The sequence below is a fragment of the Camellia sinensis genome, chromosome 3 (genome assembly GCF_055761805.1).
Source record: "Camellia sinensis isolate YWXY chromosome 3, ASM5576180v1, whole genome shotgun sequence".
NCBI lineage: Eukaryota > Viridiplantae > Streptophyta > Magnoliopsida > Ericales > Theaceae > Camellia > Camellia sinensis.
Genome location: NC_138963.1, coordinates 26,536,783 through 26,560,998, shown reverse-complemented (window position 1 = coordinate 26,560,998; position 24,216 = coordinate 26,536,783). Strand labels below are relative to the sequence as shown.

Genomic DNA, 24,216 nt, shown 5'->3' with positions numbered 1-24,216 from the left:
AGCATGAATTAGATGCTGGTCATCACATGTAATAATATAGACATCAAAAATATATTTTCTCAGCTGCAACACAAGAAAATAATCATTTGTATCTGTATACATTAATTATATGGTTTAACATTATCGAGAGAATTTAAGCCAACTCCTGAACTGACGAGAAGGTTGTTCTTAATTTTCTCTCCTCAAAGATGTCATTGTATTATATGGTTTAACATGACAAGCAATAGTAAAGGTTAGGTTAGTTACAACATGCATTGGCTAGATCATTGTTAGGTACACCACAAGATATCATCCTCCCTTTAAATATCTACTACTGTTTGTACTCTTCTTTTGCCATTACTTCCCCATTCTGCAGACCCTAGGAGCATGCCATTGATCCGAATCAAACCAACTCTTCATATAACAATTGATTTAAAAAGATGAAGCCATAAAAGCAAGCTTGGCTCAGAAGCTCTCACAGAATATATGAAGGATTTAAAAATTCAGAGAAAGTAAATTGATAATTGTTAGTGGACAGGAAGGTCAAAGATTTAATATTCAAGACATACAAATTTATACTCTTTTTGGCAGAAAGGCAGGCCAACTTCAGGAGGTTGTGGTCATTTAGTTTATGAGTATTACTTCACTCCAAGTACAAGTAATCTACAACTCAACAAAGTCTTATTCTTATCTGTTATATCATTCTATCTATCGCAATGTTCAACACATTTTCATTGCATTCCCAATCACATTACACTACTATCATGATATCCATAGAACCTCTATTAAAGAAGTCAACTAGGAAAGAGGAATCATTTAGGTTAACTTGCAATCTTGACATTATATATAAAAAGTGTATAGATTGTAATGAGTACACAACTTCTAGTAATTTCGCTGTAGATTGCAATATTTCATTTAAAGAATGCAGTTATCATTAAAATAATAACCCACCCACTAATGCAGCTACCCCTGGCATACTTTACTTTCTTTCACGAACAACCACCTTTTTTTTTTCCTTTTTCATGACTAGCAAAACTAGAACAAGATTTGAAAGTCTTGGTACCACTATTTTATAAACCCCAACAACTTTCATCTAAATACCATCAAGAAGTGAGGAGGAGGTAAGCTCTTTGACTTCACACTCACTGAGATTTCTAAATGAATCCGATTCTATCAAACGTGTCTTTAAAAACTGTGTAGATAGCATTTGATTGCAAACCTCCATTCACAACTTTAACTGAATTTGTCCCCTTCAGTGCCATTGAGGGGCTCATTACCTACAAATAATTGAAAAAAAATCAATATTTTGAGCAACAAATTATTATTATAATGACGTATATATGTAATCAAAAGCTCATAGGTTGTGTATCTATTGTTAAACTCATAGGATTTAACACAAGGAATGAGAAATCAAATTTAAAATGTATGTAGGGAACAATGTTTATAATTCTATATCCTTTGACAAGGCTCAAATATAAATGGCATTGATCTGCCAAAAATTCAAAAATGGAAAATAGTAAGAGAATTCAGGATTGGAATGACATGGAGTTTAAGAACATGCTGTTTCACTATATTAGTCTTTCTTTTGAAGAATTTCAAACTGGAAAGGAAATGAAGTTTTCAGAAAGCTTTTTGACAAACAAATTTCAAAAATTAATTTAGAAAGAAGTTTCATCAAGTAATCTCCCCCTTCTTTCTGAAAAAAGTAAACAACTTCTAGAAATAGAACCAATATGCTAAAATTATAAGCAAAGTTCCGATCTCAAAATATAGGTTTATTAACACAATTGGTAAAGAATCCCTAGATTTCATTTTCCAGAGGAAAATCTCACAAAGCAACAATGAGAATATAATGGAATGTGCAAAAAGTTTAGCTGAAGGTGCTATCAGTTTAGAACGGGTCAACTTCCAATCTGATACTGGTTGATCAAGTTGATAGACAAAAAGGTCAAGTATGTCTCTGAAGTCAGCAGAGATCAATACCCAAACATAAGGGACTGAGGCAGAAATAAATCATACCGGAAAAGCACATGATGGAGGAATATTGCTTCGAGGAAGAAATTAAAACTAGATGCCAATAATTCCAAGGGCAGAAACACTTAATGTTAAAAATCTAATGAATGGAAAGATGCAAAAAATTTATGTAGAGATTTTTTTTTGTTTCTCTTTAAGTGTGGCCCCAAGGAATATAATACCATATTGAAGATTTATCACTATCATAAAGATACGGTAACATCAATGGACATGTAAGATATTGATATCGGTTCAGAACAATTAGAGACATTAATGTAAATTTATAAACACCAAACAGAAGATCCAGTCATTATGTTTACAACCTCTCAATCAACACCATATTGCCAATAGATGAATTCAAATAAATGACAATGAAATCCAAATATGAAGACATTTTTGGCTAAACCCCAATTAGCAACTTCCATGTAAAAATAAATACTTACTGTCCACGTATATATTTTGTATTTCTTTAGTCTCGTAATCTGGAGACGAGCAGCGGAAATGTGAAGCATTCCTTCTTTGACTCCCAACTTTTGCCAAAGAATTTTCCCGGAGATCACATTTCTGCTCAGAGCGGTTAAGTTGACCAAAAAAAAAAAAAATTAAGGCTATTTCATTTACCAAAAAAAATCAAATGAGTTAAAAAGAACTAGATGAAAAAAGCTGCTGAGTAAACCTGCAGTACATGGGGGCATGGATGTGTAAAGGCTATTTCATTTACCAAAACCAATTCATAAAATTTTAAAATGGAAGAGATCAGAAACTTTAAACTATCATCCAAACCACAAAACAGGGCTCTACCATCTAGGTGAAAGGCAGCGAAGCATGATTTTTTTTTTTTTTTTTTTGTCATTTCACAGGCCAATTTGTTAGCATTGTATCATGCAATACCCAATTTATACTAACAAGACTAACTACTTCATACTAGTAATCAATTTATCATCTTCTCATGGCTCCCACATCAACTGGGCTGAATCTCATTCTTACCCTTAATCTGAATTTAAAAAATAAAAAATAAAAAAATTCAAGGATTCTAATGTTCTTCCTTCAAGACAAAAAGGAATAGCATAGTCTAATTACCTATGTTCATTAGAAATACATAAAATTATGTTCTATCAATATACAAACATAGATTGAAAAAATTGAAAATAATGAGATTGAAAAACATAAAGATCAAAGTGAATGAGATTCTATTGAAAAGAGAGCAGACCAAAAATATCAACTGAAAAGATTAAAAAGAGTACAATTCGACTGAAGAGAGGCCAGATCGAAGAGCGAGGAAGATAGTAAATCATGTGTTCGAGACCAGATCTGATGGAGCAAGAGAGAGAGAGAGAGAGAGAGAGAGAGAAAGAGAGAGAGGACGAGACCAGAGGGGTGGTAACGGCGGGAGAACTAACATTAGGAGGAGCTTCAACAGGTAGGGCGCATCCAACGCCATCGTGCTCGAAACCCCAGATAGAATCCCTCTAGAAACCCAGTATTCATGATCTCGTCTCCTTCTCTTCCTTCGACTCGACCAGTCTTGGTCTCGATCCATGTCTCGATCCCAATCCATGATCTCAAACCTTTTTCACTCCTCGGTCTCGTAACCTCGCGTTCGTGCAACTCAACCGGCCCATCTTCCTCTACAAAATTATCAGAATTAGAATCTAGAAAAACAAAAAATGGTCAAGAAATTTCAACAAAATCGATTCAAGAATCGATGGAATTAGAATTAGATCTGAACAAGTAATCGAAATCAAACTTGATGAATCTCTCAAGGAGCCTGAGAAGAGACACAGAAAACCCTAGATCTAGAGAAAATGATAGACAGAGAATGATAAAGTAGGAAAGAGAAATGGAGACAAAGCACCGTTATAAAGTGAAACGTGTGCTTATAGGAGGATAACGCGTGTTTCTCACTTTACACCTTCCACGGCGTTTGTCAAAAAACGTTGTCTAAAAAACGTGGTTATAGGCAACTTTTGTTGTAGTGTATGCACAGCATGAAGGTTCAGAAATTGTTTCAACAATATAATATATATATATATATTAAAAAAATAGCTGGTGCTTTCTCATACCTTGCTATTGAAGTCGTACACATGCTTCTTACACCAAATGTTGTTCCATTTCACTAGAATTTAAAAAATAAAAAATAAAAAGAAAAAGAAATGGTGTTCCATCTTATATTTACTTACTGATAATTTTGATTATATATACCAGCATTTTCAATCCTATTTTTAGTGTTCATACTAGCTGGCTTAGGTATTTTTTGTTGCAACTTTAATTTGCTACTTATGACTTTTTGATATTTTTGAAATTTTATGTCAAACCGCTTGTATCTTTTGATTACGACTTACACGATAATTAATAATAAAATAAAATAAAAAAAGCATAAATAAGTCTAAAATATTCTACTGATAAATAGGCACTCGATCAAAGAGGCAAAACAATGTTTTATTTCTTACTTTAGTGGTATATCTATGTGTTTACCAACAAACCCATGTTAGAGATTGACTAATAAGCATTTGTTTATTTTTAATTTGATTTGATATTTTTAATTTGATTTGATAGAACTTTAAGACAATTCCAATTGTTAGGACTTAGGACCATGACAGTGAGCTTTGTCCACCATTATACTTACTTGAATTGATGTTCCATTTGATGTTCTGCTTGAGTTGTGACTGTTGCCTTGTATTTGTTTGTGTCATCCAATGGATTATGATGAGTTGTCTTCTAGTTAGAAAACTCAATTCTTTTGCTCATCGCCCTTATTGACTATGCATTTATTTTTCTTCTATTGTTTGATCATAATTATTACATAAGAAGATGTTTTTTTGGTTATTATAAGAAGAATCTCAGACAAATTTAACTAATCAAAACTGATAAAATGGGTATTTGTATGCTGATATACTATTATTATCAATTTATCATTCACCAATTAATCTTTGAAATAAAAATAAATACAACTTAAACTCCTATTAAAACGGGATTTAAGAAAGATAAGATGTACACAACCTTAACTCTATATATTTTTAGAAAGGATGCTTCTGTGACACGAATTCATGCTACCAATACAACAATGACAAGGTTTTTACCTCTAATGAGATTAAAGAAAGAGATGTGAAGTTCTACATATAAAAATAAAAATAAAAGTACAGCCAAAAAACTAGGTATTATACCCATTATATGCCCATTTTTGCATCCCCACACAATTTATAGATCAAGTGCATTAATTTGTCTTCTTGCTGTATTTGTTACCATCACGATATCTTAAGTTTGAGCAACTAATTTCTTTTAGAATTGGACTTATTTCAGTTTAAATTAAACTAGAGAACTTGAGAGACTTGCAGAGCCCATCACGAGTCTTATTTTGATGATCCAAACCATTCATTCTATGAAACCCTCAATATATACCATTCATAAAAAAAAGTTCATTTTATGAAATCCATATATATCATTTATAAAAAAAAATTAAATCGATCCAATAATTAAAAAAATTCAAACATTGTATTTGAAAACTAGTGTCATTATTGTTTCTTAAACAAATTCCTTGGTGGAAGCTAATTCTTCCACAAACACACAAAAACATGCGATCAACCAATGCGCATGCAAGCATGCACAACTCACACTTATATAATTTATGAGTACATGCTCACTCAGTTCCCCACTAATTATTTAATTAAATTAAGAAGTGTAGTAATTATAAGTTTATAATCTCAATACTTATGAAGTGGGCCTACTGTAGACACAGTCAAAAAGACTTGGAAAAAAATGAAGAGGAAGAAGAGCCAGAAAGGGTGACTTGGGGATTGGGGATGTCTATTTTAAACTAAAGAATATACTAATCTCCACATTGGTTTGAGAGTATTAATTAATTAATACACATTATTAATTTAAGACCACGAGCTCAGTTCCTGCAATCTAGGCAACTAAAATAGTCATAAAATTACAGCAATGAACTAACTAACGATCAGAAAATTATATATGTCATTGGTTATTATTATTATTATTTTTCCATCTATTCACCCAATAATCATCAATGTGTCTGTATATGATCAATAATATTTAGAAAATAATACAACTTACAGTTATTTTTTAAAGGCAAATGCGAATGAGTGCTCCGTGAATATTGTTTAGTATTGGTATTAATATGATAAATGTTTTGAAAATAATTAAAAATGTCAAAAAATATTTTGAAATTAGTAAAATGTATCTCGTGTTCTTCTTTTGGCCTTTTTTGTTGCGAGAATCTAATCTATTTTTTTTTTTTTAAATGGTGAAATTAATCTACTATGTTAAAACCCGTAATTGAAAAGAATAGTCACAGTGAATGAGATTTTTGCCAGAGTTTAGAGAGGGTCTTTTACCTCTTGCGCTAAAAGACTATTTTCATAATTTGAGAGCTTATGACACTTAAGTTACAACGGTGGATTGAAATTACAGAAATAGCTTATCTGTGAAACCCATATTATAGTAAGAAATTAACAAATGGGTTATTTTGGGATGTAATAATGAATAAAGAATTGTATATATATAATGTAGATGGGGATGATTGTGAGGGTGGGGGAAGATAATGGCGATAGGAGGAGAAGAGGCAAATGCAATTAGTAGAGGGATGTATGGGGCTAGGGCTGGGGACAGCATGCTTGGTGAAGTGAAGTGTGGGTGATATGGAGGAAGGGAATGGTGCATGAAATAAAAATAAAAATGTTTCCTATGCTTACAACAACTGTGTCGTGTGGGAAACTGTGGATGAGGGTGCAAGGTGACATGTCATACACCAACATGTTTATTATATCATATTTCTTTATATACACAATAATATAGATAAAAAATTAGAACACAAAAAGTGTGTAAAAAATGTATTTTCTGGTTCACATTCATTTTGAACATGATGTAGGTCACACTTGAAATAAATGTCATATGCTCTTTTTGTTTTTTTAATTCTATGTACTTATAAATATACTACACATGCTTTATGGGATCATCTGAAATTCTGAATTTAACCATTTATGCGCCCATACAATGTCTCTCTCTGTGAATACGTATACGGTGTGGGTATAGTTAAGTAATATATACCCATCTCACAATGTCCATTTTTACCCTTTTTTTGGTTTGGAGAGAGAAGGTGAACAAAACCCAACGCCTGCTTTTTTTCTTTACATGTTGAATGGACACATTCTAACTTTCCATTTGATTGGAGACCTTATTAATTACTGTCAAATTATGGTTTTGTTAGAAAGTTTGTTTTTGGTTGGTTTGAGAAGTTTGTTTAGCAATGAATGATAATGTTCTTAACTGGTTAGTGATTAGTTATGGGTTTGGTGTTGTTTAAGCTACATCTGTGAGTTGATATCACAATATATAGCAAATTATTCTAGTTTAAATAAATCAAGTACACATTTAAATTAAAGTTATAATAATTCAGGTTTTATTTGTAAATTAAATTTCAGAATATGAAAACAAGGAGGTGGTCAGTGTAATTTGTCAATTTCAAAACATTAATCGCATGGCATGCACATTATTCATAAATAAAACAAGACAACTGATACAGCAATACACAAGAAAAATCATTGGGAACGAAAATAATCAATATAAACATTGAATAATCAAAATGTCTAATGGTGTGAGTGGTTCTTCAAAGCAATAATAGAATTGTTTCCTTTAAATTATTGTAATATCAAATTGAATAATGTTATATACATTAATTAGTATACATATTAGTGTACCAACAGATGATGCGGCATAATTTTAGAAGTTTTGGATATTTGTAATTTATATAATAAATAGGATCATTAACGATATTATAACACTAGTATGTATACTAATTGATGCATGTAGCACAACCGTATCAAATTAGGCTTCTTTCTCTATATACGAAGAAACATTTAGATTTTCTAAGATCTATAAAGATTCCAAGAAATTAGAGCTTCCCTAAAATTATATCTATTTGAGTAAGGGACATTTAGTCAAATCCCTCCATTGGACCCTTTGTTTGGTAAAAAAGACAATCTAATTTATTTTGCTTTATAAACCTCCTAAGGAGGAGGTGTATAACTGAGTAAGGACAGAATAATTTTTTTTTTTATTGAAATTATCCATGCATATATATATATAGAACTCTTTTGACGATGAACACTTTTATTTTATTTTATACAAGTTTAAAAATGTTGTGTATGTATATTTTTGATTGGTTCATTTACTATGTACTTTGTTTTTTGTAACAATAAAATGTTACTGTGAATCAGAATAATATGTTACTGTGAGATAGAATAACATATTACTGTTTATGTCAATTTCGACGATATATATATATTTTTTTTAAGAATTTCATAGTCAACATAGACCTTGTTTGATAGATTTTGATGAGAAGATTCTAAAAATACATATTTTATTAAAAATTAACATCTACATCAAAAATTATATTATTTTAAAGTTTGAATATTAAATTACTCAGTAAGTATATTTTGATAATAATGATATGTGTTGAATTTTTCAATTAAAACTTTTTATATTTGTCCTCAATGCATTAAAATTTTATTATGAGCGAGTTTTAATCAAATCTCCCCTTTTAATAATAAAAGTGTTTTGGGTGCAATATTATTCCAAGAAAAAAAAGGGCAATGAAAATGTACTATCAAACTGTTTTCTTTTACACATTGTGGAAGTGGAAGCATTATTCAAAGACACTATCCTGAGCCAAGACTTATCCTTTATGCTGATCAGGCTAAGTTCCAAAGTCTTTCATTTAAAGGGTGAAAAGAAAGGAAAGCATGACTTGAAAGTTTAGAGGAAAGTTTAATCGACTTCTTTTAACCGTCTTCGATCTTGTAATACAACATTTTAAATTTTATTGAAACAAATGTTTTATTTATTGTTTTTATCAAAGTTGTGTAACAATTCATTAGCCTAATGACGTACTTCACAAGCATATCAAATAAATAAAATTTTAGGGGGAAAAAATAAAAGACATCTCTATTGGTTTTGTTAATAAAAGATGATAGGGGAGGATCAAAATATATATATGTACATCATCAACATTTTACTAGCATAAACATGTGCATATTAAATATAATATTTTAAAGAATTGATATTCTCATTTCATTTTGTTTTAAATACATTCTATTATTTATTTTTATCATATATAATTTCTATTTTCATTTCAATCTACTCTAAATGTATTCCTTTCTAGGTATAATAAGAACCAAAAAAAAGAGAATATATTTAAAACAAAATGAAATTTTTACTAAATATAAACATATTGATGAAGTTTACAAGAAGTTGTTCTTGTGCGTGTGTTATTTCGGTTGGCACGTGCCAGTGGAGTAGTGATTCAAGCGTGCCAAGATTCTCACGTGCCATAACAACGTCTATAAAAACACCTCAAATGGTGAGAGGACAGACCAGGAGTGGTCAAGCAAAAAGATTACAGGTTGCCACTTGTAATTTTAGTGACTCGTATATGTACTAATATTATACATACATATATGCCTAGTACATTCTTTATATCTATATCTATGTCTATGCCTATATAGGTCATATTTAGCAAGAGTTTATACAAAATTAGAGAGGGAGGGAGGCAGAGGATTCTTCCTTTTTCTAAGCCGTTTGTAACCCAACAAAACCTGTAGAGGCACAGAGAGTGAGAGAGAGTGAGTGATGGAGAGAGAGAGTGAAATGAAGCAATCCAAGTTCAAGAGGATTTGTGTCTTCTGTGGGAGTAGCCAGGGCAAGAAGAGCAGCTACCAAGATGCTGCTATTGAGCTTGGCAAAGAATTGGTATTGCTTTCATGAAAACATTAATGGCCTTGTTTTTCTTTGAGTTGTTTTATGGTATCGTCTGACCCTTTTTGAACTTGGATTCTTGAGAAATCTTTGTTTTGAACTTGGGTCTTGTCAGAAAATGTGTTCCTCCCAATGTTTTTCTATTGGATTTGAGATGGGTTTGGCTTCAAATCATGTTTTCTTGAACTTTTTGATTCGAATGGGACACTTTTGTTACTTTCTCTTTTGGTTTGTGATTCAATTGTGCTGCTTTGGAAGTTTTTCAAGCAAAGGATTGCATGTCAATGAATATCTTCAGCTCTGTTTCTAAACAGAGCTCTCTGTCTCCATCTCTCTCTCTCTCTCTCTCTCTCTCTCTCTCTCTCTGTGTCTCATATCATTGCCTTCATATGGCTAAGAATATGTACCAACAAAACCCATTTTTGTTGGAGTACTGAGGAATCCACATTTGCCTTTCTCTTTTTCATTAGGGTAGATTTACTATTTCAAATGGGTTAATCTATTTTCTTGCATAGACATTGTTACAAACACTTTGTGGGCTGATTTGACTTTGGTCTCTTGAAGGTCTCAAGGAACATTGATCTGGTCTATGGAGGAGGTAGCATTGGCCTCATGGGTTTGATTTCACAAGCTGTTCATGATGGTGGTCGGCATGTCATTGGGTGAGACTTCCTTCAATATTGTTGACCTGAAAAAAAGACTTTTAAAGATCAATAAAGAAAGCATTATTAAGTAGCTAAGATCAATGAGTTGGGTCTGTAGTTTGCTATTGGTTTTGTTCTCTATTACAACTAATTTTTTTGTCATGTTATTGTCTCTCTGCAGAGTTATTCCCAAGACGCTCATGCCTCGAGAGGTATGTCTCTCTGCTACACCCCCAAAAAGTTTTAAGCCTTTTCTTATTTAATTAACTACTTAAATAAAAAATAAAAAATAAAAAATAAAAAATAAAAAATAAAAAAACCCGTTGAACTACTGTCATTTCTCTTATTGCTTTTTTTTTTATTTTCTGGTTTTGTTTTTGGGTTGGAGGGGTTTGGAGGTAGTAGTTCTTTTTCATGGATTAGGTTTGGTTGTTTTGTTATTTTCTCATCTTCCTCTCTTTCTTTTCAATCATTTTCTTTTTCTTTCTTTTTGTCTAGCTACTTTATTTTCCTTTCGTATCACCTCCCTTTAATATCTTGTTCATTTGAGTTTTTTTTTTGCTTTGTACTGTTGTCTTTTTCTTTTCAGTTTTCCGTTCATAAGATGTGTTTCTTTCTTGGTCCATTATACAACCAAAGTGGACATGACAAAAGAATTACAACCAGTCTGTATAGTCTGATCTATAGCACCAATTTGGTAGCTGGCATTTCACCATTTTTTGTATATTTTTGGGTTTCAAATGTTTTCTCTGACTTTCTATTTATTTGTTCAGTTCAGCTAGTTTTTTCTCCTTGGCTTTTTTTCTCCTTATCTAATACACATACGTATTTGTATTACCACACACACATCCATAAGTCTATGAACTATTGGATCTGGAAATTGCGGACTCAAGGCTTTTGCATCAAGTGAACCATTCCTGCAATCCCCATCATTGCTTCACTGCACAATTTGCACAACAACCAATGCATGTTTCCAGTCTCTCTCTCTCTCTCTCTCTGTGAAGATATTTTAAGTTTTTTAACATCTTTTGCAGTTAACTGGTGAAACTGTAGGGGAAGTGAAGGCTGTAGCAGATATGCATCAAAGGAAAGCAGAGATGGCTAAGCATTCTGATGCTTTTATTGCCTTACCTGGTTAGTATAAAGCCCTGCAAAAAGTTCTTTTTTTTTTCACTAATACTCTAAGGCAAATCAACTCAGGCTAAAAGGCATTCAGGTGCTTTTCTTTTTCTAGTTCTACCATCAAAGATTGGACCTATCTCTCTCTTTGTTTTGGTTCTTTCAAGTGTAGCTTAAAAGTCAACTTAACCAGTGTGTAGAAATGTAAATACATGCTTGATCTATCACTCGCTACTAAGAAAGTAATCTAGAAAAAAAAATAAGAAAAAATATGAACCGTCTGTTCTTTATAAGTCAAACTACAAAGAACTCATGTCTTGATTATAATCAGATTTGTTTTGATTGCCTTAACTTGTTCCTTAAGAAACTGCAGTCTATTTGTTTGATACAAGTTGTGAGAGAACAAACAAATGCACCGACTGTTTTTTGTCTTTATTATATAAAATTATAATAATACCCTTCTTGTCCTTTTATTGAAGGGGAAAAATAAAAACAAAAGCACCCCTCTCAAATTTGAGATAATCAACTTATTTAAATTATTCTTATTTCTATTACCAAACAACCTATCACACTCTCAGAATGAATAAAAATAATTATAAGCATCTCATATATGCTAAACCAAACAGAGCCAATAGAGACACACAAAAAACTCTCAAAATAAATAAAAATAATTATAAGCATCTCATATATGCTAAACCAAACAGAGCCACTGGTGACACACAAAAAAAAAAAAAAAAGTGGAGTGGAAATGACACCACCTTTGATTTATTCATTATTTTAAGGGGTGTGGTTGTGAGGGGTTATCTTGATTTTCTTTTTTTAACAAATTACAGCCAATAATGGATATTATATATGTTGTATGTATGTATGCATGTATCTATGTAGGTTTTGCAGTCCCTCAAAAAATGGCCATGGAAAATAACAGTCTAAAACTAGTTCCAAAAAAAAAAAAACAGTCCAAAACAATCTCTGGTGTTGGTAATGCTGTGAAAGCAACTGTGTGAAGCCTAAATGATCACAACCCTCTGAACTTTCTTCCCTCACAAACCCCAAGGCACATGATTACAGGTCATCCTTTCAAACACTACTTTGTTGACCCCATCAACATCTTACACTGAAAATTAGAGCTTCTGATCCTGAATAAAACTAGTTTTGTTTTTTACCTCATTTATATGATTTTGTCCTTCAATGTAGTAATAGCCTCTGATATTAGAACAGTTTCCATTACCATATCAAGGTAAAATGAAGGCAAAAAGAGATATATATATAGTCATACTTTGATCGGATAGTTTTTTCCAAATAGCACCTGCACCAAATAATGAGTCATCTTCAACCTGCTAGGATGCTACTTGTCATCCATCCTGTTTAATGCAAATCCTTATCTCCAATAGGCTCTCCAAGAACCTATTACATTAGAATCAGACATTAGCACAGTTAACCCTTTGTTTTCTTTTCTTTTGTCCTCAATGCATGTTTATTGTTGTTGTTAATTTGCTGCTAGAAGTGTTACTAACTTCGACAACACAGTTAGCCAATGCACGAAGAGATAGAGAGAGGAGGTGGTGGGCCTCAAAAGTCTTTTCTTGTTATTCTTTAATTATATTTTTCTCTTCACATATACATTTAAGTATACCCTACTTTTACCTAACAGACATTTTGACTACATCATTGGGACACCAACTCACTTTCTAAACTAACAACCAGTTAACACACAAAATTGGACCCGACTTTTATCATTTTTTTTTTTTTGGTCATATAACACGTTAACACAAAAAATTGGAGAGCCTGTTGGAAGGAAGGACCTGTTGGGGGCAAACCAGGTCATTGCCCAATTCTCGAGGAGGGGGGGGGGGGGGGGGCGGGAGATCATGGGATTGTGAGATACATTATGACCTGAATAGGTTGCCAGAAGATTATGTTCCCTGTTCTAAAGAAGGATGGGGTCAATAAATGTCAAGTTTTGGAAAATGTAAAAAAGGTTGGGGCCAACTGGTCATTCAACTTTCATCACCATGATGACCATTGAATGCAACATAGTAGACAGTAATTATTCTTAGTCAAAGTAATTCTTCCCTAACCACAAATGATTGAACAGACAGTAAAATCATATTTTTTAAAACACTTTACATTAGAGGTGATTGTGTTAGCCTATTAGATGTCTTTGTCCTCAGATTCCATTGGATCTTCATGGGATGTTCCTCTTCTGCAATTCTTCAGTTCAATCTCATTTGCTTTTCTTTGCTTCACTTTTCTTTTCTTTTCCTTTTAGCTTTTTTATGAAGCTGAATGTCCTTTTCCATCTCTACTATATTTCTTCACGGGCTGCAAAATGCTCAACAACTCTTAATGTGGGATTCTCGGATGTGTTGAATCTTGCAATTGTGGTTAAGTTAAACAATTGCTGAGCATTTATTCTCGTCAATAAGTTAATAATTTTATTAATAACTTAAGACGGACTGACAAACTTCAGCTTTATTGGCGTAGTAACCTTGAGCTACCTCAGGATGTGTTTGGACAATTTAAGAAAAATGTTAAAAAGAACAAGAAAATAAAAGAAAAGAGAGAAGGCATTGTACTTGAGTTCTTACTTCTATTAAAATAATGGAACTATTAATAATCTCGGGCTTAAGAAAAATTCGGGTTATATAATGCAGGTGGGTATGGGACTCTAGAAGAGCTACTGGAAGTGATAACATGGGCTCAACTTGGCATACACGATAAACCGGTAATACTTAAATCTGCAATTTGATATTCTGTTCTAACATTGGGGATCACTGCTGTAATTGAACCAGATTTTGTGCAAATAACTTCATATTATTTGTATTTTTCATTTTTTGCAGGTGGGGTTGCTGAATGTTGATGGATTTTACAACTCACTACTGCTATTTATCGACAAAGCTGTGGAAGAAGGTTTCATAAATCCAACTGCGCGGCATATCATTGTATCAGCGCCAACAGCTAGGGAATTAGTGAAGAAACTTGAGGTATTTTAAATTATTTATTTTTTGACAGTTGCATCAAACAGTTTAATACCTGTTTTGCATTAAAATTAGGGAAGTTTGCTACCCATTTCTTTTTTGATGAGTGCCATATGTTTGTTTCTATAGATTGATTGTTTTATGATATAATTGCTTATTTTAGTAAGACATTAGTGGAAAAAATTAGTCATCGTATGTTTTTACTTTTTTGTAATTACAGGAGTACGTTCCTCGCCATGAAAGAGTCGCTTCAAAGTTGAGCTGGGAGATTGAGCAGCTCGGCTACCCTCAAAAGTACAATATCTCTAGATGAAATGAGTTTGTGCTTTAAGGCAGATCTAGCAGTGACAATGGGCTAACTTTAAAAAAAAAACAAAAATTGATATTTTTTGATGTGAAGGGATTTTTATTTTTATTTTTAAAATTTTTGTAAATTACTGGCTGCAAATGACCTCACTGTGTCAAGTTTTATTATTCCCTTCAATTGGAAGTTTGGTTTTCCATTTTTTGTAAGTACTAGATATGCATATGAAATTTTCCTTCTTAATTATAGCTTATCCAAGTACTTTGCTTTGTTTTGTAATTTATTTTTATTATTTTTTTTGTATGATGGAATGAAAAGGAAGAGATTGTATTGTAGATCCTCACGCAAAAGGTAATGGAAAAACACATAATCTAAAAACAAAAATAAAAACATAAAAACAGGGGCAACCGACTAAACACCACTATCATTGGATAATCAAGAAACTATTGCCCCGTTTGTTCTCAAATGTATAATGGAAGAGATTTATAACGAAGGGATTCATAATGAAGGGATAGTTAGTGGGGAGATTGATAGTGAAGGGATTAAGTAAAATTGTGTTTGTTTTGATGATAATTGTTGGTGTAGGGAATGTTAAATTATTTTTATAGAAAATAATAAAACAAATAAAAAATACAAAAATATTAAATATTAATGTTTTAAAATAAAATGCCCAACATGTAAAAAATATTATAAAAAATAAAAAATTTCTAGAAAAAAATAAACAAATAAAAAAATGATTTTTACTTAATAAAAAAAATAAAAAATTAAACATTAATGTTTTAAAAAAAAATGTCCAACATGTAAAAAATAATTACAAAAAAAAAAAATAATCCAGACTATTTTTCTAATATTAAGTGTTGGAGGTCCATCTGAATCCCCTCTCAAAGGGAATTCATAATCCGGTGGAGATTGCGAATCCCCTCTCCATCTCTCAAAATAAACACGAACATAATAAGTCTCACCTCACTATCAATCTCAATCTTTCTCTATTTCTCCAAACAAACGGAGCCTATCATCTTTAAATGGCTTCTCTATGTATTGAAGTTCTCTTGTTTCAGTTTAGCTTAATCTTATGATTCTACCTAGTTGTATTCTGAGTTCAATGGTTTAGTCCTCACGAATGACAATGTGCAAGCACGTTGATATGCAAGAGGAGAATCCCAAAATCTACGGCAAATACAAGACTGGTCGGTTTTTTAAGAAGTACTAGTTTGAGAATTACTACGACCATGTGCGTGTTGATATGAAAGAGGGGAATCCCAAAATCAAGTTAAATACAAGACGTGGGGCAGGGCAAGTGTGATTAATTAAATGGTTTTTGAAGAAGTACTTGTTTGATGTTAAGGTTTGAGGTAGAGGCATCAGACAACATCAATCCAACCAACAATAGATAACCAAAGGGGGCCCAAGAGGAGAGAGGGCCCTCATTGTGTTCATATGGAGAAAGAAAAGAAGGAAACATCATCTATCATTGACACATGGGACAGTGACAATTGACAAGATGTTGGAGAGAGGTTACCCGGGGGACACGGTATCGATTCGTCGACGAGGAAATGACCACTTGCCATGGCCATTTTAGGACAGAATGAACGGTCATTTTGGTGATAGTTTCATTTCATGGCTTATATCTGCTTCTTTGCAATGTTGTGTGGTCTGACAAACTATCAAAAAACATTAGGTGGGTTGAAGGTCCACTTTGAATAGTGTTTTGTTTGGTTGGTAGGACCCATAAAAAAAAAAAATGATAGGTGTGTTTTAGTTTGTCTTTTGACATAAATTTTCAAAAAAAAAAAAAATTGGAAAAAAAGTTTAGACATTTTTTTGGTTTGTTTAATTGTATATTTTGAAAATAGTTTTGGAGTTTGGGGTGATTTGATATTTTGTTGCAGTTTAATAGATGTGTGTGAGAGAAAAAGTAATTGAGAATGAGAGAAGAGAGAGAAAAAATAATTGATTGATTAATGTATAAGAGAGTGAGGAAGTAATTTTGGAATTTTCTTTTCAAAAAATTGAACCAAACAAAATTGTATCTTGAGATATAAACCAAACAAGCTCGATGTTACTTATGTTTGATGTTTTGTTTTTTTTTTTTTTTGAACCAATACAACGGGACCCACCAGCCACTCACACTGGGCAATTGTTGACTAGGTGAGAGCCATGACACTGTATTTACACAACGCACACTCAAAGTCTATCCGATGTGGGATAGCCCTAGCCCAACCCTCCCAAGCCCGAAAGCCTCGCCTGACATAGCCAGGTCTAAAGAGGGTTGAAAAGTGAGCCCACACAGGAGGCCTTGGAATTAATTTTTTTGAACCAATATAGCGCGCAGGACTCACAAACCACTCACACTAGACAATTGCTCACCATGTGAGGGCCATGGCACTATATTTACACAACACACATCCAAAAGCTATCCGATGTGAGATGCCCCCTTATGTTTGATGTTTTAAACCCTTTTGTTATCTTTCCCTAATTGGCACTTGCGTCCGATTCTCTTTGAGGTCAACAGTTTATTAGCCACTAGGGTCTTTTCGGTTGTTCATTTCTACAGTGAAAGAAATAGTGTTCCAAATGCATTAGTTAGGTTGACGTTGAGTTTTTTTTTTTTTTTGTTGTTGGACTTTTTCATAGTTTTTTAAATTGGTTAAGGGTCTTGTGCCTTCAGATAGGGTTGTGTATTTTGTATACTCTGTTAGTGTTGATTCTTTTTGTATGCATTTTTTCTTCTATTGCATGAGAGGTAAGGCTCATTACGTCCCCCCTCGGAAATTATTAACAAATTTCTCCTTGTTCTACTATATATATATATATATATACATACATATGAGTCTCGAGAAGATTGTGGAATAATGATTACGATAAGAGAACGCTCTTTTGAGATATTTTTTGATAAAAAGTACAAGCATATTATGCTTGAAGAGGGCATCTCTGGTCTGAGGATGAGTGAGAAACAATCGGGTGAAGGATTTCTTAAGAAATCTCCTAGGGTTTCAAGATAAGAAAGATATCAACATCATCAAAATGGTATCACCTATAATGCACTTTAAAAACCATTAGGATCAATCATTTTCAGAAATAACATAACATGTGAATTTTTTTTTATTTTAGTAGGTAATGTTATGTTGGAATCCTAAATCTCTGTTTCAAAAATCAAAAGGTGCAATCACATCCAGCATGTTTTTGTGTTGAATCTTGAATTTGTGAAGGGATTTATAGAGGGAAAAAGTATGTGAAGTACAAATTATATTTTCACTTTTTTCTCTTTTTTTTTCTTTTATCTCTATAAATCCAAAATCTAAACGTATGCTTATCCTTAGGTTCGATTTGGATGAATGTAGATTTCAAATAAAGGGATTTGATCTTAATCATTCAAAGACAATAACTCATATTTAGATATGATAGTTTACTTATGAATTTCAAAATGAGTTAAATAGTTTTATCATGATAGATTTAAAACATGTGATGCTACAAACCCATAAATTATACTTAGAATTTTTAATATGTGATTCAGATTCATTTCACACATAAACATCATACTATGCTCATGCAATCTTCACCACACAAATACATTCTAGGTAAAAATCTAGACCACATTTTCTGGGTTATCAAACTAACTATCTGAAATTACCACATAAGACTAGTCATTTAAAATCATGTTTGAAATTCTCTCTCTATATATATATTCTATCTCGACTTTTTTTTATTGTTTTTCTATCAGTTTGACCTCGAATCCCTTGATTTTTAAGCCACACCAATCCAAACTGATCTTTATAGTATTTGAATTGTTGGTTTTTATATGCTATACTTGTCATATGTGTATTTGAAAAAATAAAAAAGCAGAACTAAAAATAGGAGGGCGAGAGAGAGAGAGAGTGCGAGCACTAGTTTTGTGCTCTCATTTCTAGAGAAGGCCTGGCATGTAATTTTTGTGAGGCCTCAAACGCAAAGCCCAACCTCATATACTAGTTACAAAGGCCGTACTATTACAGTATATTTAAGTTTTATATTTTAATAATTTTTAAAAATAAAAATATTATTGTATAAAACTAAATAGAATAAATTATTAGATATATGATAGAATTATATAAATTGCATTACAAATAATAAGAAGAAAAAATATAATAAATCCTATCATTTTAACATAATTATATTCTTTTCTTTTTCAGTAAGATTAAATGTGAAGACATAAAGATAAACAAAATAAAGTATACATTTTAGTATAAAAGAAATAAGATAATTCCCCATCTTAAAAAAAAAAATGAATTAATAAAGAAGCAAAAGAGAATACATATATATATATATATACAAATGACCCATTTTATTAATAAATAAATCATACTCGCATAACAAATGATCAATTTTATTAATAAATAAATTCTTAAGTCAATTAACAATTTTTAATAATATGAAAAATATCTTTCAGTTAACCATTTTGTTAATAAATAAAACATTAAGTCAATCAACAGTTTTTAATGATATGAGAAATATTGTTCAATGAACAATTTTGATAATTTATTATTGCGTAGGAGAGTAGTTATTTATTTTTATTTTTTTGCTTATTGGGTTAAATTGAAATTCATAACAAACGATAGGTGTAATTTGTAATATTATAGGACTAAATCATATTTTAAACAAACATTATGGGTGTATTTGCAATTTACTAAAAAATAAAATATTTATGTTTTACAATTGACCAGAATGTTCGCACGAAAACATTTATTCAAATGGGAGCTTTTTTGATAAATTCTTTTTCTAAAAGCTTTATTCCATCAAACTCATATTCTTTTTTACTATTCCATTAGGTCCTATTTGAGGTAAGAAGACTAAAATACCATTTTCATCTACTTATGTTCCATATAGTCCACATTATTTTTTTATGTTTCAATAAGTCCTATGGGTGACATAATTACCAAAATAACCCTAATGTGAATGTTCACACCGTCAATGTGAATGTTCCTATTTGAGGTAAGAAGACCAAAATACCCTTTTCATCTACTTATGTTCCATTTAATCCACATTATTTTCTTATGTTTTAATAAGTCCTATGGGTAACATAATTATCAAAATACCCCTAATGTGAATGTTCACATCCTATAGGTGACATAATTACCAAAATACCCTTAATGTGAATGTTCACATCGTCAATGTGAATGTTCACACTGTTAATGTAAATGTTGAATGTTCCTATTTGAGGTAAAAAGACCAAAATACCATTTTCATCTACTTATGTTCCATTTAGTCCACGTTATTTTTTTATGTTTCAATAAGTCCTGTGGGTGACATAATTACCAAAATACCCCTAATGTGAATGTTCACATCCTATGAGTGACATAATTACCAAAATATCCCTAATGTGAATGTTCACATCGTCAATGCGAATGTTCACACTGTCAATATAAATGTTCATACCGTCAATGTGAATGTTCATATCATCAATGTGTAGGAGCTCGGCCCAGCCCAGGCCCGGGCCAACCCATGTAAAGCCTCGTGGGTGCTTGCCAAAATTCAGGCCGGGCCGGGCCGGACTGGCCCACGGGCCAAAAAAATTAGGCCTAGGCCCTAGCCCTAGCACAAAGGTATTCAGGCTTTGGGTACCTTGGTGGATCAAGCCAAGGGGCTTGGGTCAGGCTTGGGTGAGCCTCGCCATTTTTTTTAATTCTTTTTAATTTTTTCTGTCAAAATTTTATTATTTTCCACTAAAAAGACATCGGGCCTCTGGCGGGCCGGGCCGCGGGCCGAGCCTTAATGGGCCTTATACGGGCCGAGCTTCAAAGTGATGACCCAAGTCCTAGCCCAAGTTCTCGGGCTGGGCTCGGGCCTGGGCCCAAACGAGCTTGCCCCGGGCCGCGGGAGGGCTTTAGGTAGCTCACGGGCCGCGGGCCAATTTTACACTCCTATCAATGTGAATATTAACATGTCAATGTGAATATTTATATTGTCAAGAGGTTGAACCCGCTCCGGGCCGCGGGCCAATTTTACACTCTTATCAATGTTAATGTTAACATGTCAATGTGAATATTCACATTGTAAACGGGCCGGGCCGGGCCCGCGGGCGGGTTTCGGGCCGCTTACAGGCCGCGGGTCAATTTTACACTCCTATCAACGTGAATGCTAATATGTTAATGTGAATATTCACATTGTCAACGGGCCGGACCGGGCTCGTCCCGGGAAGCCCACGGGCCACGGGCCAATTTTACACTTCTATCAATGTGAATGTTAACATGTCAATGTGAATATTCACATTGTCAACGGACTGGGCCCGCCCCGGCCTAGGAAGAGCTTCGGACCGTCTAGGGGCCACAGGACAATTTTACATTCTTACCAATGTGAATGTTAAAACATGAATATTTACAGCCCGCCCCGCCCAGGGTAACGGGCGGGCTTCGGGCCGTCCACGGGCCACGAGCCAATTTTACACTTTTATCAATGTGAATGTTAACATGTCAATGTGAATATTCACATTGTAAACGGGACGGGCCGGCCCCGCGGGCCGATTTCGGGCCGCCCACGGGCCACAGGCCAATTTTACACTCCTATCAATGTGAATGTTAGCATGTCAATGTAAATATTCACATTGTAAACGGGCCGAGCCCACAAGCTGGTTTGGGGCCGCCTACGGGCCGCGGGTCAATTTTACACTCCTATCAACGTGAATGTTAATATATTAATGTGAATATTCACATTGTCAACGGGCCGGGCCAGGCTTGCCCCGGCTAGCCCACGGACCGCGGGCCGGTTTCAGGCCCCCTACGGGCCGCAGGCCAATTTTACACTTCTATCAATGTGAATTTTAACATGTCAATATGAATATTCACATTGTCAACGGACCGGGCCCGCCCCGGCTCGGGGGCGAGCTTCGGACCGCCCACGGGCCACGGGCCAATTTTACATTCTTACCAATGTGAATGTTAAAATATGAATATTTACAGCTCGCCCCGCCCTGGGCAACGGGCAGGCTTCCGGCCGCCTACAGGCCACGGGCCAATTTTACATTCCTATCAATGTAAATGTTAACATGTCAATGTGAATATTCACATTGTAAACGGGTTGGTCCGGGCCCGCGAGCGGGTTTCGGGCCGCCTACAGGCCGCAGGTTAATTTTACACTCCTATCAACGTGAATGTTAATATGTTAATGTGAATATTCATATTGTCAACGGGTCGGGCCCGTCCCGGGCAGCCCACGGGCCACGGGCGGGTTTCGGGCCGCCCACGGGCCGCAGGCCAATTTTATACTTCTATCAATGTGAATGTTGACATGTCAACGTGAATATTCACATCGTCAACGAATCGGGCCCGCCCCGGCCCGGGGGCGATCTTCATATCGCCCACGGGCCACGGGCCAATTACATTCTTACCAATGTGAATGTTAAAATATGAATATTTACATCATAAAATTGCTAACCGTTCAAAAATTATTTGTAAGGGTATCAAAATTAAATATAAGGGCATAAGAGTCTAAAAAAAAGTATAAATCAAGAAAAAAGACTTTATGGAATAAAACTATACATACATGGGACTAAATGGATTAATAAATTTCTTCATGGACTTTTTCAATTAAAACACTTCTAAATGAGATTTATCAATAAAAATCCTCATTCAATTTGATATACCATTTATAAATTATACAAAATAAAAGGGAAAATAGAAAATTCAAAAAAGCTAAGGGCAAAATAGACAACCCAAAACAAAACTTCCCAACCAAAGCAACCAAAATGTCTAACAAAATTTCCAAAATGCCACCACTCAAATTGTTTCACCAACCAATTAAAGGGCAAAATTGCAATTTCAAAATAAATTAAGGGCAAAATAGGAAAAGAAATGACAAGCCATAAGAAAAAAGAGCTTCTTATATATATATATAGATATATATACTAGTTTAAAAAAACTCACAAACTATTATTACAGTATATTTAGGTTTTATATTTTGATAATTTTTTTAAAAATTAGAATATTGTTTTATGAAATTGAATAGAAGAAATCATTATATATATGATAGAATTATGTGATATAATACGTATAATTTTTTGATTTGTTATACACCTAATAATATATTCCTTCTGAATTTATAATAAAGAAAATTATGGTGCGTAACTTTTCTCAACAGATAAATATAAAACAAATACTAAGATAAATTCTTTCATTTGAAAAAAAAACTACTAAGATAATTCACTGAACTAATAAAAAAGTAAAAAAATACATGTACATAGAAATGACTAATTTTATTAATACATAAATAACACTAGCATAACAAATGACCAATTTTATTAATAAGTAAATCATTAAGTAAATTAATAATTTTTAATGATATGAAAAATATTTTTCAGTTAATCATTTTGTTAATAAATAAATTATTAAGTCAATTAAAGGTTTTTAATGATATGAGAGATATTTTTCAATAAACAATTTTTGATAATTTATTATTGCATATGAGAATAGTTTTTTTTTTCACTGATTATTGTGTAAATTAAAATTTATAACAAACGATTGTTGTAATTTCTAGTATTATAAGACCGATTCATATTTTAAACAAACCTTATAGGTGTATTTGTAATTTGTTAAAAAATTAAAAAAAATAATTATATTTCATAATTGACCAAGAATGTTTGCGTAATTACGAAAAAACCTATTTCATAATTGACCAACAATATTTGCGTAATTACAAAAAAAAACTTGTTGCATAATTGACCAAAAATATTTGCATAATTACGAAAAAAAACTTCACTCAACATATAGGTCACCATTAATAAATTATTCAAAATAAAAAGACAAAATCAGAAAGAAAAAACTAATCTCAAACAGCTAAGCGATTCTTATATATATAGATATACGGATGGGATGTAGCACTGTACCATGGGCTGAAACAACACAGCCAGGCTGGTTGCTGATCCATGGTCCACCCAACCAAATGTTCTTTGTCATTTAAAAATTCACCAGCCACAAAATTCATTCATTTTTTGTAATAATAAACCTGTTTTTTCAAATAGCCCTGTTAACATGTTTCAAACATAAAAAATCTTGTAACCATTCAGTACATACCTTCTTCTTTTTTTCTTTTGTATTTATGTTCCTAAAAAAGTTCCAAAAATTTAAATCTATAGTTTAGATTTAGACTTGGTGTGATGTGAGTAAAATTCAAGATAAATCTAATTCACATATTTCGAATTCTGGACATGTTCTTAAGACATTTTTTAAGTACATTACGTTGTTGCACAAAATTTATGCCACGCCCTTGGTTGGGTTGGAGCCGACCCCAACCAACCAAATTGAAACCCTAGCCTTAAGCTAATATCACCCGTATTTGTAAACAGCCCCCAAGCTAGTGTCACTATGATGAGTCGATGCCACTAAACTTGCCACCGGACTTAGTAGAGCAACTAGCCCCGTCCATTTCTGTCCAGTAATCA

At 33.0% G+C, this 24,216-nt stretch overlaps 1 protein-coding gene across 1 annotated transcript; it reads left to right on the top strand.

Moving 5' to 3' along the window:
* The first annotated feature begins 9,377 nt into the window (after positions 1-9,377).
* Positions 9,378-15,053, top strand: LOC114313443 (cytokinin riboside 5'-monophosphate phosphoribohydrolase LOG3). Its single transcript, XM_028259833.2, has 7 exons — positions 9,378-9,756; positions 10,327-10,424; positions 10,588-10,618; positions 11,441-11,540; positions 14,180-14,250; positions 14,366-14,509; positions 14,724-15,053. The coding sequence occupies exons 1-7, from the start codon at positions 9,637-9,639 to the stop codon at positions 14,814-14,816; spliced, it is 657 nt and encodes a 218-aa protein (XP_028115634.1). The 5' UTR covers positions 9,378-9,636; the 3' UTR covers positions 14,817-15,053.
* The last annotated feature ends 9,163 nt before the right edge of the window (positions 15,054-24,216 follow it).

Coding starts and splice junctions, on each gene's coding strand:
- LOC114313443 (XM_028259833.2), top strand. CDS start 9,637: ATGGAGAGAGAGAGTGAAATGAAGCAATCCAAGTTCAAGAGGATTTGT. Junction 11,541..14,179: donor TGCTTTTATTGCCTTACCTG/GTTAGTATAAAG, acceptor TATATAATGCAG/GTGGGTATGGGACTCTAGAA. Junction 14,510..14,723: donor AATTAGTGAAGAAACTTGAG/GTATTTTAAATT, acceptor TTGTAATTACAG/GAGTACGTTCCTCGCCATGA.